This window comes from Girardinichthys multiradiatus, chromosome 12, assembly GCF_021462225.1.
Source record: "Girardinichthys multiradiatus isolate DD_20200921_A chromosome 12, DD_fGirMul_XY1, whole genome shotgun sequence".
Taxonomy (NCBI): Eukaryota; Metazoa; Chordata; class Actinopteri; order Cyprinodontiformes; family Goodeidae; genus Girardinichthys; species Girardinichthys multiradiatus.
The window spans coordinates 38,256,474-38,276,422 of NC_061805.1; the positions used below are offsets into that span (position 1 = coordinate 38,256,474).

The following is a 19,949-nucleotide window of genomic DNA, read 5'->3' on the forward strand; positions in this document are numbered from 1 at the left end:
TGTCATCCATATAAATTCAGCATGCCCATAATATAATACATCTGGTCAGTTGCATAGACATTGACTGTCTTTAAAGCCCACAAGTGGAGCTGCACAACACACCGAATCAGAATTGCCATAGCTGGTAAATGATAATAAGTATCATGAATTACTGATCTGCATATCTGTAACATATTTGTCCAGTAACATGTAATCGAACTACCCTTAACTGCCACACCTTATGTATTTGTTTAGTGGAGAACGCTTGGGACAATATGTAATAATAAAGACAGAAAAAGTGTCCTGAAAATGAAACATAACCATAACAGATATTACATTTTTCAGCAACAGTATTGCAATTAAATATTTTCCCGAATTTGTGCAGCCCTACCCCTCGAGCTGAGCCTCCAGGATGTTATTATTATAGTAAAGTGAGAAAAATGACAGAAACATGTGGGTTAACTGCACTAATATTGCAGTTGCCATACATAACAATATTGTAATGTCAGGTATTCCTATGGATGTGAAGCCCTGAGCTATGCTATAGGTTATTGGTTTAATATGGACTATGTCTAATAACCAAACAGCATGAAAAAGTTGGAACAGGTGTTATCATTATTAGATTTCATTTTAATAGTAATTTAACAGTTTACTAAAGTAATACCTAACAGAGTTAGCTTTTATTGTTTGAATCCTCTTAGCAAAATCAGAAGCCAGAATGTCATTTAAAGTCTTCTTGTTGACCCTAATCAGCTGCTGATTAATCCAGAACCTAATTGATTCCCCATAGATTCGATCAATAATGCGGACAAGGAGATAAGCACTCCTTCAGATTTTGGGCTTTGGCATTAGTTTCTCCTTATACACATGGTTGAATCTGCTGAAGATATCTGGTGTTGCCGTTTAGAGTAATCACGGAGCCTCATGGGTTTTGTGCGTGGCAGTGACGACCCACTCAAAGCGTGACGCGTCTGACTAATTCCATTTTCCGTTTAGCTAAAGCGTGAAGGTAGAAACACGCAGTCTTACCTTCAGATTCCCAGAGTTGTTCATCGTTCCTGAAGGAGCAGCGCTTTCCTTCCCCACCAATAAAACTCTCCAAAACTGCCAGGCACGTCACGCAATACCCACACTGTCCTGTCAGCGTCTCAGACACAACGAAGAGGATCTTAACTCGGTTTTTTCCCACCGAGGTGCTTCCATTCACAGTCAAAATTAATTGTAAAAGGCGAAGACGTCAGTCCAGCTAACCGATAAAGATATGCGTAAAGATCCCAATCCCCTGCGATCTCGTTTGGGAATGTCAGCGGTCATGCGTTTGAATCCCTCTCTGCAGACTTCATAAGCCACATCTTCCTCATATTCGTTGCCGCAGTCCAGGATAACACACTAACACAGAGACAGTGAGAGGAAGGGTAAAGACTGACCGATTGATGGACCAACCGTGAGCCGTTCCTGAGGAGGCGGGTGTGTGCGTGTGTGTGTGTGTCCTAATGTGTGTGGAGCTGCCCGCAAACAGAGCAGAGTGAAATGCCATTGAAAGTCGATTCAGCATCCAGCAGGGATCTGCGCGGGTCTTTAAGGAGCATGATCCCAGCTCCCTGTGTAACTTAAAGTAAAAGTGGGCTTTGCTCTCGTCCAATTCACTCCACGGAGACACACTTGAGTGTTTCCTTTCCCATGACAGAGTGACAAAAAAAGATCTGGCAGGCTCTAAAGTGGGCTAAAGTATGCCACTTGCATCTACTGTTGCACTACACCGCCCACAGTGGAAAAGCTTTTTTTCAATCTATGACACAAATTTTCCCCCAACAAGGCACATGATCACATGTATTCATAGCCTTGCAAAAGTGTTCATACCCCTTTAACTTTTCCACATACAACAAAATACCTCAGTGTACTTTATGTGATGTTATTTGACAGATTAACATAAAAAAAGGGGATTACTCTAAAGCTGAAGCATAAGGATTCATGGTTATCTAAATTTTTTATAAATAGAAACTTAAAGCTATGTTGATCATTCGCATTCAGCCCCCCCTTAATCACTATTTTGTTGAACATCTCTTCACTCTAGTCCAGGTGCAAGTTTTTTGGGATTTTGTCATAACTAGCTTTTGGGACCCAGATTCTGGATTGTATATAAAACTCAGGATTGTATATTAAACTCAGGCAGTACTTTATGGTAGTTGCTCTGCTGGAAGGTGAACCTCTGCTCCTGTATATTAGTGTTGAAGATAATTGTTCCCAAAGTGTGATGCTGAGACTACCATGCTTGGTAAACTGCAAAAAGGACTCTGTAGCCTATGACTTGCTTCTTCCATAAAACTCAGATTTATGAAGTTCAAAACTAATAGTGGTTTTGTGGACAGATTCTACCATTTGAGCTGTGAATTTTTGCAGCTCCTCTAGAGTTACCATGATCCTGTTGGCTGCTTCACTGAATAATGCTGTCTTTGCCTGGCCTGTCAGTTCAGATGGCCAGCAGGATTTGATAGGTTAGCAGCTAGTACTCTTTTAATTTAAACGGTTGTGAGATGTTTAAAACTTGTGACATTGTTTTACAACCTTAGTCTGCTTTTCCTTGGTCTTCATGAGGCTTTTTGTTCTCTAACAAATGTCTGAGGCCTTTACAAAACAGCTGTATTTACACCAAGATTAAGTTACATACAATGAACTCTATTTACTCAATAAGCAATTACTCAAGGTAATTGGATCCACTGGACTTTATTTAGGGGTACCAGAGTTAAGGGGGGCATGCCACACTTTTCAGATTTTTATTAGTAAAACTGGATGTAAAACCTGTATAACTTTCTTTTTCCTTTACAGTTATGTGCTACTTTGTTTTGGTCTACATCATAAAATACACAGAAGTTTGTGGTTGTAGTATGACGAACTATGAAAACATTCAGGGAATATGAATACTTTACCAAGGCACTGTATGTGATATCGCTCTCCAAAATCTCCTTATAGGAAATATGAGGAAGTATTCCTTTGGTTTCTTCAGCTACTTACTAAAATCCTGGCATCATGTAAATTATATGTTGCAAATTATTTCAAAGTCAGTCATAAATGGGGTCTAATGTTAAGACATCACAGTGACAATAAATAAACAGCCAACACAATCTTTATCAAGCTATCTCTGCATTTTCATTTACTCTGCCTCTCTCTGCTTTTTGCATTCCCATACTGGTGAACTTGGATGTCGAGGTGTAACCCAGCGCATCGTCTTGTCCGCTGGTGATATATGGGAGTGATTTGCGGGCAGACAGAAAGCAAAACACACAGTAGTCATTCGAGTTATGTGTGGGATAAAACAGGGGGGTTAGAATCAGCTGGGAGCTTGACCCCAGGAAGTCATTGCTGGAAAACACATAATGGAGTGCTCAGGACGTATTTTGGAAACATAGGAAGAAAACAGACCTCTGTTAGGAAGTTTATTCTGCACCAAAAATTGTTCCCATTTTTATTTTTCTAAATGTAAGCACAGCAAAATGGACAACTTTGTTTTTGTGACGGAAGAGAAAATTGAGCATTTGTTTTGTTGCTTGTGGGTGAGCTAAACAGTGGAATGCAGTCCAGAGATGCAGCAGCTGAGGTGTAGGAGGATAGGAGAAATTCTGTCTGTGGGCAGACTTGGCTATTAGAAAACAGACCAGCACAGTCCATCTCACTGGAGAAGCATTACATCAGTCCAAGAATCCAGCTCTTTACCTCCAGGTAATGAAAACTCGCAGAAGCTGGAGTCACAAGGTACTGATAGGTCTGTGACGGAGTCTCATAGATTTGCTCATCAGCAAAAAAAAAACCTAAAAAAAAAATATATACATCTTTCTTATCTTAAATGTAACAGAAAAAAAGATGAGCCTTGATAAACAAGGATTTAAGAGCTGTAAATATCCTGGAGTTAATCAGATTACACTTTCACAAGCAACTGCTTGTGCAAGGCAGCAGGCCATATAATACAAGTGCTGGGTTATTCATGCACAAAGGTCACACTACTGCAATGCAAAAATGCCAAAACGCAATATCAATCTACAGTAGTACCTGATATTACGTAAGCTGAGTCTGTGAGGATATTCAAGAGGTCTTGTTATAAAAATGAATTACGTAACTTCCCTTTCTTTCTCTCTGCTTTGTAACTCAAAGGACAGTTGAATAGATGATTATTTAACAGTGACTTTATTCTTATGCCTTGAACATTTTCACATTTTGTTATGTTTCAACCACAAACTTCAATTTAATTTATTCAGATTTTATAATTAGTCACACAAAGTAGCACATAGCTAAAGGTGAAGTGGAAAAGAAATAATCCAGGGCTTTTAAAAACATTGCCACATGAAAATCAGGAAAGTGTTGCATTTTATCTCCTTTACTCAGATACCCATGCATAAGATCAATTGCAGTTGTCTAAGTCACCTAATTAGTAAATAGAGTACACCTAATTATTTTAATATGTGAACACAGCTTTTTTTATGAAGGCCTTAGAGGTTTGTTAGAGAACATCACAAACCAAACAGAGCCAGGATAACACCAGACAGGTCAGGGATAATTGTTTAATACATCTTCTGGAAATTGAAAGAGTATCGTACTAGTAAAAACCTGTTATTTCATGGTCTGACTTGACCGAGAGCACTGCCTAAAGAAGTATCTAAGAGGCCCATGGTAACTCTGGAGGAGCGGCAGAGATCCAAGACAACTCTTATTGTAGGCTCAAATTTGGCCTCAAAGAGTCTTAAAAATAAAAGCCATCCTTGAAGGAAAGCAGCTGAGTAGAGGACCCAGCAAAAATGCTGATGAAGATGCTCTGGTAAGATGAGACCAATATGCAAAAGATTATGTGAGGTGGCAAACTAATACTGGACAACATTCTGAACTCACCATGCCTACAAGGAAAGCTTGTGAGAGTTAATGGGAGGCAAAATGATAAATACAGGGTAATCCTGGGAGAAAACCTATTAGAGACTGTGAGGGACTTGAGACTGGTGCAGAGGTTCACCTTCCAGCAGGACAATAACCATGTAGCCAGAGCTACATTGGAATTGTTTAGATCAAAGCATACTCTTGTGTTTACTCAAAGTCCAAACCTAAATCAAATTCAGAATTAGTGGCAAGAATGGAATATTCTCCCCATCCAATCTGACTGACCTTGAGCCATTTTACAAAGAATTAAGGGTAGATATTTCCATCTCTAGGTGTACTAAGCTGATGGAGACATACTACAAAAGACTTGCAGCTGTAATTGCAGCAAAAGGTGGTTTTACAAACTATTGACTCGGGCGCTGAAGACAAACGCATGCCGAACAATTTAAATATGTATTTGTACGAATGTTGAAAACCATTAATCATTTTCCTTCTATTTCATAATGATGTGCTACTTTGTGTTGGTCTATCACTTAACATCCCAATAAAATGCATTTATGTGTGTTCCTGTAAAGAGAAAAAAATCTAGGAAGGTCGAAGGGGTATGAACACTTTTGCAAGGCACTACAAGTACCACAGTCAAAGAAGAGAGATACATTCCTCCAGGCTGACGAACCTGGTTACACTGTCTAATCATAAAGCACTTCCTATTGACTCACCAACAATGCATCCTTTTCTTAGAACTGTGTCTTTTCCTCTGTGCTGCAACTAAATATCAATCTCAAGATTACTTCCTTCCCAACAAAGATAAGGGAGCCTGTCATGTCCTATCTATAGAACATGTTTCTGAATCATTGCTGCCCATTGTTATATTTTTTCAACCTTAAATAAGAGTGAGAATCTACAGCTAACAGTAGCATAGAGGAGTGACAACACATTCCCAAATAAGATAAACTGGTGTTTAAGAGCTGGCCCTATCAGCCCTCTGTTGGCCATATGAGGGCATGGCAGCCTCTTTAGACATTTAAACAGGATTTTTCACTCATCTCCCTTACTATCACTGCTGAGTTCTACCTCCTTGTCTGAGAACCGCAGTCTTTATTGTTATGTGTCTGCTGTGGTTTGTTTAACATTTGGATTGTGGAGGATGACAAGATCAGTTTTCCTCCCAGTGTCAGAAAGCATGAGTTTCTTTACAGCTGTTCACAGGCATGTCTGTTGCCTGACCACAAGTATGTCGAGAGTGGACTGACGCCAGATCCTAAGCAGACATCAGAGAAGTAGGAAACAAATTTTTATTGATAGACTGTTGCAATGGACCTTCCTAGAGTTATAAGACTTAAGTAACCAGTAAATCTAAAAGCAATGTCTACACTATACATTTATCTTTTTAGGCCACAAAATGACTATCTTATATATTTATCACCTCTTTAATCCTACTGCAACAAGGGTATTCTAACACACTGCCTCGTGAGGTGTGTTGTTCACCAGTACTTTAACTGTATTACATCAGCAGGGATTGCGTCCAGGGATAAATATAAACGCTGACTAACAATGAACATGAATTTCACAGTAACAGCTGTGGATGCTAACTGCAAAGACATGACCTGAGTGTGTTAGTTATCATGTACACCCAAAATGGTGCCCACAAATAAATGGCTTGCGTACTTACATAACAGCCAGCAGCCAGTCTTTGCTGCTATATCGAGCAATGACACAAAGCCTTCATTAACACAAACCAATAGGAAACCTTCAGACAGAGTGAAGGTAAGATGGATTTTTTCATCTGTTAAGAATAATTAGATAAAAAAATTAAACAGACATATACACATACAGTACCAGTCATATCTGAAGCCAAGAGGAAGCTGGATTTTCTATGGTAGTTTTCTAAATGTAAGGCCAACGAGAGAAATCCCTAAGCCCCTATGAAAAATGCTTCAAGCCAGCTCTGTGTGACTTCTGAAAGGTCCCAAAGGGCAAAGGACATTGAAGTCAACCTAAGCAAGTTAGTGACAGCATAACACAAACAATGCCTCGCACCAAAAAGCAACCCTGCGGAACCTCTGAGGAAGGAGACATGCTCTGGCATTTTGGGCCAGCTGTGCACATCCCTCAAGGTTGTAGCATCCACCATGAGTGGTGTTCACAAATTAGAAAGAGTCACAGGGTATTGTCTGAAATCTTATTTGTTTTCATAGGCATATCTACAGATAATTATAACCACAGGAGGCATATTAATTGCAAGATGTTACATATACTGGAAAAATCGCTTAAGAATAACACTTTAGAATAACACAATTACTTTAAGGAGCTATGAGTAACATACTTCCTCTTGACTGTTATCCTACTACAACTTATGGAGTTGAGGCAGATATTCTTTGCACTACTGTTTAAAACAAGAATCAAGAATCAGTATAATGTGCCTGATGTGATAGTATAAAAGGCTACAATGTTTATGTTTGGATCAGAATGCACCAGAATAATAATTGCTTTAAGCTTGCTTTGTGGCTCATGGGAAAAGAATTGGTGATGACCAGTGGCGATTGCTCTAAGACTGCAAGGGAAGCTCAGCTTCCCCCAAAATGTCAAAAAATAAGTGATCAAATATATACTGTTGTGTGTACATGTCATTGACTTAATATGCGCTACAACGTGCTCAACCTTTGTTCAGAATCAGCTTCTTATCACAGGTAATGACGCGGCTTTCCTCTCACTCATTTCCGCAGCTTCACAGTGCTTTAAACAGTGAGTTCAATAGCGAAGCATAAATGCTGGACGTTGTCCCACTCATCGGACATTCAACGTCTCTGGGGGTCTATGGGGCAGTGGGCTGGCCTCGACTGGCCCGGACGCTCAGCTTCTGCATGATGACTGGATGATCAATCTGAGGCTGAATCCTTTTTTGATTGACAGCGAAATGAGCGAATCAGCGATCTTGAAATTGAGCTTCCCCTCCTTGAAAGACCAGCATCTGCCACTGGCGATGACAGATGGTCTATGATACCAGCCAGCCATGGGACTTTAGCCATGGTAGTTACTTGCGGTCAGCGGCCCTCGTGTGGGATTTCACCAATAAAAATATTACAGATGCATATTTGTGAATGCCTGTCACGCTACTACAAAACCTTTACACAGAAGGCAATAATTATTTATGAAATGGATATAGTAGACGGTGCGCCACAGGTGATCTTCCTGTGTGAAACACGCACTAAGAAAATACAGAACATGTAAAGCATTCCTGGTCAGAGTAGGTACCTGATAGAAAAGTAAGCCACTGACAGAATCAATACAATAGCATTAACTTAAACTGCAATAATAATTTTGCTTCTTACACCCTTTTACTGACATACAAGACAGTTTTACTGACCAGAAACACTTCATGTGTTCTGTGCTCAACATGTTTTACACAGGAAGATCATTGCTGGTTTAAAGCCTCCTACTTCTGTTTCCCGTGTAAATATTCATTGCCCTTTGAGTAAATAACTGCTAATGCAAACCAAATAAGATAGTAAAGGTTCATTAAATAGTGTTTGCATACCATGCATTGACTTGTTGAGATTGGAGTTATTTATTATGATAGAGGTCAGTTTTCATCTCAGGCTCTCTTGACCTAGCCATTAGCTTCAATCTAATGGCTCAGTTAATCTGGATTTAAACTGAAAATTTCAAGAGAAATTTCATCTATGCAAGACATTAAAACTCCTATATTAAAACTTTACATCAGAAATCCTTAACTCACCATTTAAGAAGAACCTGATATATGTGCCTATATGACAAAACGTTAGGGTGAAAGAGGCCACAGTCAGTCACTGCAGGAGAAAAGGCAAGATCTTGCCAGCAACACACCATTCTGTGTCAAATTCAAACAGCCTTCAAAGGGCTTCACTCCTACAAACACCCAGCCCCTCCTAACATGGCCCCGAGCCTTTAACCCCAAGTACCAAACATGATATCATCTAACTAGTGAGTACGACTGATCTCATCATAGAGTGTTGTTTTCTAGTTTTGGGTGGGGTTGGGTGTTTAGGGGAAAGCACAGCCCCGCCATGCCTATCAACACCTTGTACCACAACAAGAAGTCTCTTTCAGCTGTTTAAGGCCTCAGATTTACCACATTAAACCCTTGTTCCCGCAGCTGCTCCCCCCAACCTCCAGGCCCAGAATTTCCCCTTCAAAAGAACCAATTTAGGTTACCTTATTAAAACCATTCCCTCTTTTTTTAAGCCAAGATGTTCACAAACATCGATTTAAATAACACTCCAATAACTTTCATGTGTCAATATTAATACTTTCTTTTATAGACCTCAGATGTAAATTAAACATAGACACATCCTAAAAGAGAGAGAATATAACATTGATTTAGCTTTTAAGAAAACAATAAAATCTCTCATATTGTTGGGCACCGGCCCATGCGCATACGCACAACCTTTTCCAATCAATGAACACAGCAACACACTGGTTGCATAATTTTCACTCCCGTTCAGATTAATGGTGATTTAATTTTACAACTGGCTTGCGGCTTAAACAAGCTAAGCTGTTCTGCAGGAAAATACAGCTCTAAAAGAAACACTGATGCTCTAAACTGCAGAACACACAGTTGAGAATGGACTGTTTTAATGGAAGTAATTGTTGGTTAGAGAGTCTTTGCTCTACACTTGTTTCCCACCCCCTCTAAAGTCTGCCTACTCTGTGATCACCGAACACTCACAATGTAGAGAGAAGTTAGATGGACATAAAGAGATTAGAAACAAACAAAAAAAATAACAAGTGAAAAATACACAAATGGGTTAAGTAAATTCACCCGTAAACACTTCACATGATCCTCAAAGACACAAGTAAATAACTGGTCTGCATGACCCATGCTCTTTCCCACAATTATGTTCTGTGCATATACTTTATCTCACAGGTAGGAAAGAAAACAAATACTTCACACAAGCTCATGAACAGGCCGTATAAACAGAAAAGCAACAAGGCACGAGTCAAAACACATTCCCAAGAGCTCCTTTTTTAGCACAACAATCTGATAAGCAGCAGCAGCATGCTTCAAAACTGTAATCTTTAGCTCTATAAAGACAATAACTCAGGTTCCAGATTTTCTTATAAATTCTAAATTCAAAATGGCCTAATGTATGTTCACAAATCATGATGTCAAAAAATGAAAAATATATAAAAAGATTTATAAGAGAGGACACCCACAGTCTTCAGTGTGGACACGCTGTCTCAATGAAAAGCGCTCAAAGTTAGCTACTTTCAGTAACAGTGAGGTGTTTAAAAATCAGAAACCACAAGAAATACAAAAGGTTTAAGAAGTTATGTAAAGACAGTCGAAACATGTATGTGGTTCATTCAGGCTGTGATAGAGGTCCTTTGTCGCCCTCTATTCCAGTCTAGTATTCAGACCCCTTTAGCTCACAACTAAGATCAAATTTAATTACTTTTTCTGGTGTTATAGAAGTTCTGTAGACATTAAAATAGTTTATTATTCTTATTCTTCTCAGTGGATATGAGCTGGGTCCATGGACCCCATCGACATCCCGAAACACACACTGGCAGCTCAGTCCTCATGCAGCAGTGGGTGTTCACCCTTCTACATCTTGACTAAAAATAACTTGTGCATATGTGAACCCACTGATAACTGAAAAGTTTTAATCAAACTACATGACGACACTAAAAACATAAAAAGATTAAAATGATATTAAATGATGTTGAGTCTCCTTCGGTGGTCTTAAACCAGATAAACAATGATGGATGTAATTGTGACATAAAAACAAAAGAATCAACAGAAGAAAGTTGAGTTGTATTTCGAAACATATTTTATTCCAATTTTTTTTCTCTACCATAATTGTATTCTTCTCTCCTACATCCTATTACATGCACATGGCCAATTAAGTAAATTAAATGATGATGTCTTTTAACAACTTCTAATGACTTAGGACAGGCAATAGCTGCTTTCTTTACTGAGGAGCTGGCAACCTAGAGCAGATAACAGGAAGACTGAATATATTGCAGCAAAGTTGCTTTGATCCTTTCAAGCTCTGTCACAAAGCATTCTGGATTTGGAAATGTTAGCAGCCTTTTGGAAACACCAGCGTTAGGATAAGGGTCTATATTCTCAAGGGATTACACACAAAAACTGATGCTTTTGTAATACAAACCATTCTAAAGGTGCTAATGAGCATGATAGTGTAAGGCCCCGTCCACATCGAGATGAGCATAGTTGTATCTAAAAAGCTATTTTGTCTTTTAGGCATTGCGTCCATACAGATCTATGATTTTGAGAGACCAAAAAAGATAATTTTTGAAACTGGAGTCCCAGAGTAAAAATATTTCAAGATGCCCGTTCCATGTTTCTGTGTGTAAATGCGAAACACATTTTCTGAAAATGATGACATCGTAGCTCTAACCCTACCTCTTTGCCCTCTTTGCCACCAGGGTTGCTGTGTCTACCTGGCATATGGCTTCTGCGCAGGCCGGTATTTTTGTCCACTGTTTTTGGTGTGTTTCTGTGGCAGTGACACGGCGCCAACAAGGGGACCGGCATACATACTACAGTGTTTTCAGTGGTGCGGTGCGCACTCGTGTGGACGCACATTTTTTTCTAAATAGTTTTTTACAATATACCATTTTCATCTTCGTGTGAATTAGGTCCAAGACACTAAAGATGAGTTAAAATGTCAAAAGTGTAGTGTTTTGCTTTTAAATCTTGTTTTACAGCAACTGTTCTCCAAAACAGGTGGCTTGACATTCCCTCTGCTCCTAACATGAATAATTAATGGCCACCCATGGCAAAAGGGCTGGCAAAACAATATTTTGGTTGCTATTAATATATCTACCTATTTTATATTTGTTAAGGAGAAATTAGAATCAGCTAAAATAAGTCTTACCAGGTCAAAGCTTTACAATAACCAAAGACCAGAAATTGATAACAAATTTCTGATCAGTGCATCCCTAGTTTAAAAAATGAGAACAGTGAAAATAATGGCTTGAAAGCTGGTAAAGACATCAGCAAGGTGAAGCTATCAAATAGCCTCAGGAAGAGATATTGCGAGCAACAACATAAACCAGTCAAAGAAGGTGTGGGGAGGCTGTATGTTCCAACAACACCAGCTTCAGTTCAGTGTTTTCTCCTTCTCCATTTCCTGGCCTGTGCCTGCTGTTTTTCAGAGAAAACTGGATCAGCACACAGTATCTAACTGGTTTCTCCTCACACAGAGGTCCTATTCAGAAAAATGCTGCTCCTCCTAACCGCCGCACTGAAAACAACCAGGATGAGGACTGAGGTGCTGAAGGGGGAAGCAGGTATGCAGTAACATCCAAAGGAGGTATGGGAAATATGTTGGGGTGCAAATCCGAGGTGGGTGCCACCTCATTTGGACTGTAGATGGTTGAAGGGGAGTTGGCTGGAATGACTGTGGTTTGGAAAGCAGATGTGTTGTTCCAAGAAGGAGAGGAAGGTTTAGTGTTGAGCAGTAGGTGTGTGTGATGTAATACAAAGACCCCTTTCTTGCTTGCTTTTGGCATATACCGCTGAAAAAACTGCAAACAACTGTAGCAATCCAGGAGAGAAAAGCCAAAGACACATTTAACAAAAAACACACATAGCAAACAAGCCAAACTTACCTAAAAACCCTTACACATGAATAAACACATTAAAATCACTGAGACCTGGGGTGATAAGAGTAGTTTGTGTATTTTAAATGTATATAGCACATTATTGGCCTGTTGCTGAAATACTTTCTTACTCCAAAGCAATGAAACATTCAAACATAAGCTTAGCATGGAGTAGTGTGCAGAACTAGTCTGTCATAAAAGAATGTGTTCTGGTTCTGACATGACTTGTGTATCCTGCACTGGAGAGCAAGTGCTGCTGACTTTTAACACTCCCTCCGCTTGTGCCTGGTGGAGCTTAATAGGCTACCGAAACAACCTGCCAGCTGAACCAACACAAATACACTGACTCCAAAACACATGCACACACACTCAAGATTTTTCTTTTTGACTGCTCACTGCTCCGTGAACCGATGCATTCATCCTCATCCAAGGAAATGTGTGCGTTAAAATAAAAAATAAATGAACAAATCAGTTAAAGCAATACTAGATCTATGTCTGTGGCAGTTTGCACCCGAGACACAAGGAACCAGTCCTTCTTGGACAAAATTGATAAATGTAAAGCTTGTAAGAATTATTTTAGCTTAATCCCTCTTTCCATTAACTTTAACTACCGTATTTTCTGCACTATAAGGCGCACCGGATTATAAGGCGCACCTTCAATGAATGGCCTATTTTAGAACTTTTTTCATATATAGGGCGCACCGGATTATAAGGCGCATAGAATAGAAGCTACTGCAGTCAAACGTTTGACTGGGGTTGCGTTATGCATTCACTAGATGGAACTGTGCTAAAGAGAATGTCAACAAAACAGTCAGATAAGTCAGTCAGTCAAACTTTATTAATACACTACAAACCAGCGTTCTGATAACTCCATTAACTCTCATGGTAAGGTCTCCTCTACATAGAATTCTATTGAATAGAGCCAACCGCACATTAGGAATGCATTGGCGTCTATGAAGTTGAAGTTGAAATCAAACGTTAGTTAAAACATGAAAGGGAACTTTTCCCTGATTCAGTAAACACGTAAAAGAAACAATTTGATGCACTAAATCAAACGTTATTACTGTTAACCTTTCCTGTTTCTGTCCCCTGACCGTAGTCTGATGACACAGGGGAGACGCTTTCTCCAGGGCCGAAGTTACTAGTTTCCTCGGGGTTAACTCCCTCACTCATACGTTGCTGAGTTGAGCATGAAGAAACAGCATCAAAACACTGAGTTGTTGACGAGATTCGGGGTTCTTTTTAATGACTTTGCAGCACGTAAAAACACAGGGCTTACAGACTCATACACCGCTGCTCCGGTCGCCGTCTCTACCCACCCCACATACACAATAATACCGACGTCACTCCTTCACTCTTGATTCTCAGCTACGGCAGCACACAGCGCCACCTCTGTCCGGAGGAGTAATGTCAACATCTTCCATACACACACACGAAACATACACCCCACACACTGAGGTTCTAATCACATATAGCTCAGGCAATTCCTGCAACAGTACATTCAAACGTTATACACACACAAGTAGTGTTGGACTAGGAGTAAGCACAGTACAGGTGTTTACCGCTATTACTTCGGCGACACCCCTGACTACGGTAGCCGTAATGCTGCAAGCGGTGCGGCTTTGTAGTTTACCAGTCGTACTGAAACATTTTGACAGAGCGCCGTGTACAACCAGTATGGATCAACCAATTAACCAAATGATCCATATATAAGGCGCTCTGGATTACAAGGCGCACTGTCATTTTTTGAAAAAATTAAAGGTTTTTAAGTGCGCCTTATAGTGCGGAAAATACGGTAGTTTCTCTGAAGAAAGAAATCCCCACAGCAAGGTGGTGCCAAAACTGTCTCACTGTGAGGATGATGTGTTCAGGGTGAGGTAAAGTGTTTTCCACCAAACAAAGTGTCTTGCAAATAAGACAAAAAGGTCAACTTTGTGCTCATATGACCAGAGCAAATTTTTCCACGTTGACTGCTTTTCCAGCACACCGTCGATAAAAAATAACAAACCAGCACAGCCTCTACACATCGACACCTACAAGACCCTACAAGAAGTGTTTTGTCAATGCAATTACATACAGTATCTAGTTTACCTTTGGTCCCACTAAGGATTTGTCCGATCAGTTTCAGGGACCTAGAAGATTTGATTGCTGACCAAATGCAGGTTGAAATTATCTGCTGTCTTTTTGCTTTTAATACTCAACAGGACTGCATCTGTTCAGAAAACAAAAGTAAAATCAAAGGGTCTAAAAGCTGAGCAATATGTTTGACCACCTGCATCAATATGAACTTACGAAATGCTTCACAGTCACAAGGAACCTCAGTATTCTTTCAGAGACATGACATCATATGTACAAGGGAACAAACTGAATCATACATTCATTCCATTATCTGGCTGAGCTTCGTAGAAAGTTTATTCAAGCAAATGATTGAAACAACTTGAACCACAGCTCTGAGACTGGATGAAGAGCCACTGTATAAATATCAGCCACAGGATATTTAGGGCTGAAGAAATATCTGAGTCCCTGCCTGAACTAAGTTTAGGTCTTTGGAGCGTGTGAAAGGTCAAGCACAAGTCTTGAGTGAGGCAGCAAGAACCCAACATCTCACCCCCCCCCCCATCCCCATGTGAGCTCTCAGTCAGCCGAGGTTAGATACGAGCTACTGCTAATACAGCATGTCAGAGTCAGTATGTCTGTGTATGTTTAAGGACAGAAGATGTTCAGGTCTTCATGATTCATTAGCATAGTATTTCTGAAAGAGACTAAAAGGGCCTCACAAAGTTAGTTGACAATATGGAGAATCTGTTTCAGCTGTGGTCTTTTTAAACTTCTCACTCCAGTTTTTGTGCTTCCAAAATAGCCAGATAACATTCATACTCACACACAGAAAAAGAATTGTTCTAACAGGGAAAAAGACTGATTAAGAAAGAATGGCATGCCCAGCACAAATCCTGAATTTATAAGTTGGGGAACAAACAACACTCTCAATCTCTTGACATTTAACTCAGCAGCGAAGGCTACGAACAGCACAAAAATGCTTCTATCTATGGTTTGCCTAGAAGAAACTGTAAGCATTAGAAGAGCTGGAAACAAAATGTAGATGTGAAGCAAAGTAAATAAAAAACAACTCATAAAGAGCCTTGCAAGGGTATTCATAATTCTTACACTTATTCAGACATAAATATGTTCTGTACTGGTCAGATGAAACCAAACTTTTACTTTCTCTACATGCAAAGTAACACATAACTCTGTAGATACACCTTTCGCATGGTGGAAAATGGTTATGGGAGCATCATGCTGTGGGGAGGCTTTTTTTTTAGCAGAGGCAGGGAACTTTGTCAGAGTAAACAGAGCAAACCTGGAAGAAAACCCGCAAAGGCTGCAAAAGACTTGAGACTGGGATGAAGGTTCACTATCCAGCATGATAAAAACCCCAAATACAATGCCAGAGCTTAATAGAATGGTATTGATCAAAGAAAATTAATGTGTTGAATTGGCCCAGTCAAAGTCCATACTTTAATCAAATTAAAAATCTGTTGCAAGACTAGAATGCTGATATTTACTGATACTTGCCATCCAGTAGAAATGAAACTGACCCGTTTTATGAAGAATGGGTAAAGGTTTTAGTCTCTAGATTTGAAAAACTCAAGAGAAATACCAGTTGCAGTAATTGCACTGAAATGTGTTCCTTCAGGGGATCTTAGAACAATTACATAAAGAACTTCTCAGATTTATATTTGTAAAAAATGTTTTAAAATCATGTTTCATTTTCATGCCTCTTTCTAGTTAAACACTACTTTGTGTTGATCTATAAAATAAAATATCCCAATAACACACACTGATGTTTATGGCTGAACTTTGATACAATCTTTAAAACTTCAGTGTACATAAATACTTTAGCAAGACACTATTATCTGAGTTTGATAACAGGAAGTGGTGCATGTGTTTCTTTTATTTGGAAGTTTCAATGACATTTTGTTGTCTCTCCCAGTGGTGGTGAACATAATTACACGTGACCATTTCCTGTTTCCCATCAACCATATCCCCTCTGAAGCAAATCCTGTATCCTGTGGTTAAAATGCCTTTTTTTTTTTTTTTTTTTTGCTGATTTATATACAATTAAAGAAGTGGCATTATGGCTCAGTGGGCCTCACAGGAGAGGAAGAAGCAAAAGAATTGGAGCAAAGAATGCAGCCATTGCTATTCCAAAAGACTTGTTAAAACCTGAAGAGCAGAAATGCAACTTCCCACTGAGCTTCAAAATTAAGCACAAATGTATTCCACTGCTTACCCAGCATTTATAAACACTAGAGAAACATGAACTTACATGTGTAAGCTTGTACATTAGGTGGGAGCGGTTTTACAAAAACAACTACCTTGCTGTGGGGTGAAAATAAGAGCTGCAGAAAGTGAACAGTTTAATAACTGCAAATCTTAATCACCTAACAGGACGTTTATTTTTTAAATCCCTGTAGTTTGCTGAAATTACAGTTAAACCGTGGGCTGTGCAGCTCTGCCACATACAAAGAATCTCCCTGTTTAATAAACCCACCCAAAGTGAGGAAAATTGCTGTGTGGGGGGGGGGCAAGAGAGAGGATGACTGATAGAATGAGCATTTGAGCAAGGTGAGGGCATCTACCATCAAAATTATCCAGCAAAGTGTTTTCTACGCAAAGCAGAGACTTTTACCTCTGGAGGAGACTCTAACCTCTGAACTCGCTCTGAAGGGGGAAAAGTAACACAGCAGTTTTCTCACATGGCTAAATAAGGATCTTTATCTTGTTATAATACATTTAACTGATTTAATAAAAATTTTATTAAAATTGAGACAACGAAATGCCAAAGAGATCTTCAGACTGACATTCCTACATTCCACCATAATGTTCTAGATTAAATTATCAGACAAAGCAGCAGTTTTACAGCCCATGTCTGGCAGTAAACAAGTTTATCATCAAACGACAGTAAATGTAATTACAGCTTGATCAAATCATTGTTGGAAAAAAGGAACCCATAATAGCTGGTTTGTGGCAGTGCATTACAGGCCATAGGAACTATGAAAAAAACCTTCAGAGACGTAACTTTTTTTTTACTCCACCCTCATATGAAAGTAGCTTTGAAGTTCAAGGTTTTAAATATGGTGAGCAAACAGAGGAACTACAAAAACGTAAAGGTTGTTGTAGTTCATACTACCTGATAATGACCAGGTTACTTCAAAGTTATGCATTAAGTTTTCAATCTTTAAATTATAAAATTGTTGGTTAAAAAAAAACTAATTTGGGTTATTTTTTTTACCCTGTCCTGAGTCAAATAAGGACCGATCCACGCCTGGGTTGATTTAAAACAACAGGGTGGTGGATCTCTGAACCCTGGTGTAGGTTTTCAACCCAAAAAAAGGGTTAAAGTGCCTAGCATTAAGGCTATCAAAGGCTGAAACAAAATCCATAGCCTAGATTCCAAACAAGGACATTTTGGGTTAAAATGAATGATCCATTTATTCTCGTCTCATACTCATCGTCTTCCGCTTCATCCGGAACCGGGTCACGGAGGCAGCAGACTCGGTAAAGACACCCAGATGTCCCTCTCCCCAGACACCTCCTCCATCTCCTCCGGGGGGAGCCCAAGGTGTTCCCAGGCCAGCCGAGAGACATAGTCCAACGTGTCCTGGGCCTTCCCCTGGGCCTCCTCCCGGTGGGACGTGCCTGGAACACCTCCCAAGGAAGGCGTCCAGGAGGCATCCCATATAGATGCCTGAGACACTTCAACTGGCTCCTCTCGATGTGGAGGAGCAGCGGCTCTACTCCGAGCTCCTCCCAGATGACTGAGCTCCTTACCCTATAAGGGAGTGCCCAGCCACTCTACAGAGGAAGCTCATTTCAGCCGCTTGTACCCGGGATCTCGTTCTTTCGGTCATGACCCAAAGTTCATGGCCATAGGTGAGGGTAGGAACATAGATCGACCGGTAAATAGATAGCTTCCCTTTTCGGCTCAGCTCTCTCTGAACCACAAAGGACTGGCACAGCGTCCCCATTACTGCGGCAGCCGAACCAATCCCTCTGTCGATCTCCCGCTCCATCCTCCCCTCACTCGTGAACAAGAACCCAAGATACTTGAACTCCTCCATTTGAGGCCATTTATTCTCTGTTTCAAATTAATCCTGGGAGGGTCACATCTTAAAGTGGCTAACTATCCTAGCATGTTTTTGAACTGTGGGAGTTAGCTGGAGTTTCCAGACAAAACCTATGCATGCACGACAGGAACATGTAAACTGAGTAAACTGCGACTGCAGTATTGCACACAGTGATGCTGCAATGACAACTGTGATTCAATATATCGCACAGCTCTGCATCCTGTCTTATTTCACACTGCAGGAGAGGTTCATTGAAGTCTAATCAGGTTGTTGTATAGTTCAAAGTGGTGGCCTGTAAATAATGATGAGGTCTTTTATTTTTCTTTATAACCCAACAAACGGAGTCACAATTTTTGACCCAATGTTTGGTTCCAACTATGCCAGTTCTGTGCAAACAGCATAATCCCCGCTTTTGTTTTAAAGAAATAACCCGACAAAGATGCTGACAAAGACCAGAAAGAAAACACACATTACTTTGATTTTAAAGTCTCTTGGCAAGTGTAATTAGTATCTAAAAACTTTATGTTGTGCATCTGGTACATGAAAGGTGTATTTATCAGAAACTGCACCAAACATTTGAGGCTACAGCTGAAAGCCTTTTGGATTAAAAACGTGTGGTATTTTAGATAAAGCACAGACATATATCTATTCAAATTATTATACAAAAAAGAAAAACTAATGAAATTCCTGTAACATTCCTTGTGACCATAAGTTCAATTTCTCTTTAAAATCTGGAAAAAATGAAAAAGAAACATTCCTTAGTTATTTCTTCTGAGACAACAGAAACACAGATTGTTTGAATCACCAAAAAGATGGCAAAACACTGCATTCATGTTAAAATATTTTCTCCTCAATTCTCATTCTCTTTCTAACAAGCACTATCTCACAATCACACAGGGGGTTAAGGGGGCTGTATCTGCAGCTGTGGACTGTGTGAGCCCCGGCTGAAAGGGGGCACAGTAACAGAGAGAGATGGATGACATGTGGGGTTGTTTTCTGTCTGCCATCTGTGAAGGCAAAGACCACACCAGTGTCAGACTGATTCGTTTGTCACACACAAAGATTCTTTAAGCAGCTCCTCAGTACATTTCACAACCAGCCCAAAGCACAGCTGCCTGTCTTGTCAGCTGATAAAGATATGCACAACAAAACCTATGAAAACATGTTTTTCTATCTATTACAATGCAGGCACACCCCTCTATTGTATTTAATAGAACTTGTCAAAAGGGAACAATTACCTGTAAACTGAGGGCAATCTGACGGATGTACATCATATTGAGGTCCTCCAATATCCAAAGTTTTTCCTCCATGTCTGCGTATTTATCAGTTGGCATCCTTTAGGCAAATGGCTACAAATAAAAGAAAAATAAT

The 19,949-nt window shown here is 39.8% G+C and overlaps 1 protein-coding gene across 6 annotated transcripts in view; it reads right to left on the minus strand.

The window, feature by feature from the left end:
* Positions 1 to 19,949, minus strand: part of rtkna (rhotekin a) — a 100,210-nt gene that overhangs the window by 47,478 nt on the left and 32,783 nt on the right. For 2 of the 6 annotated variants that reach the window (XM_047381688.1, XM_047381687.1), the window contains exon 2: positions 19,817 to 19,927. The exons of 3 other annotated variants lie outside the window; for them this stretch is intronic. In XM_047381688.1, coding sequence (XP_047237644.1) covers positions 19,817 to 19,912 — 96 coding nt within the window. In that variant the 5' untranslated portion in view covers positions 19,913 to 19,927. Of the gene's footprint in view, positions 1 to 1,008; positions 1,673 to 19,816; positions 19,928 to 19,949 lie in introns of those variants that run through there. One more of the 6 variants, XM_047381689.1, reaches the window with a different exon arrangement.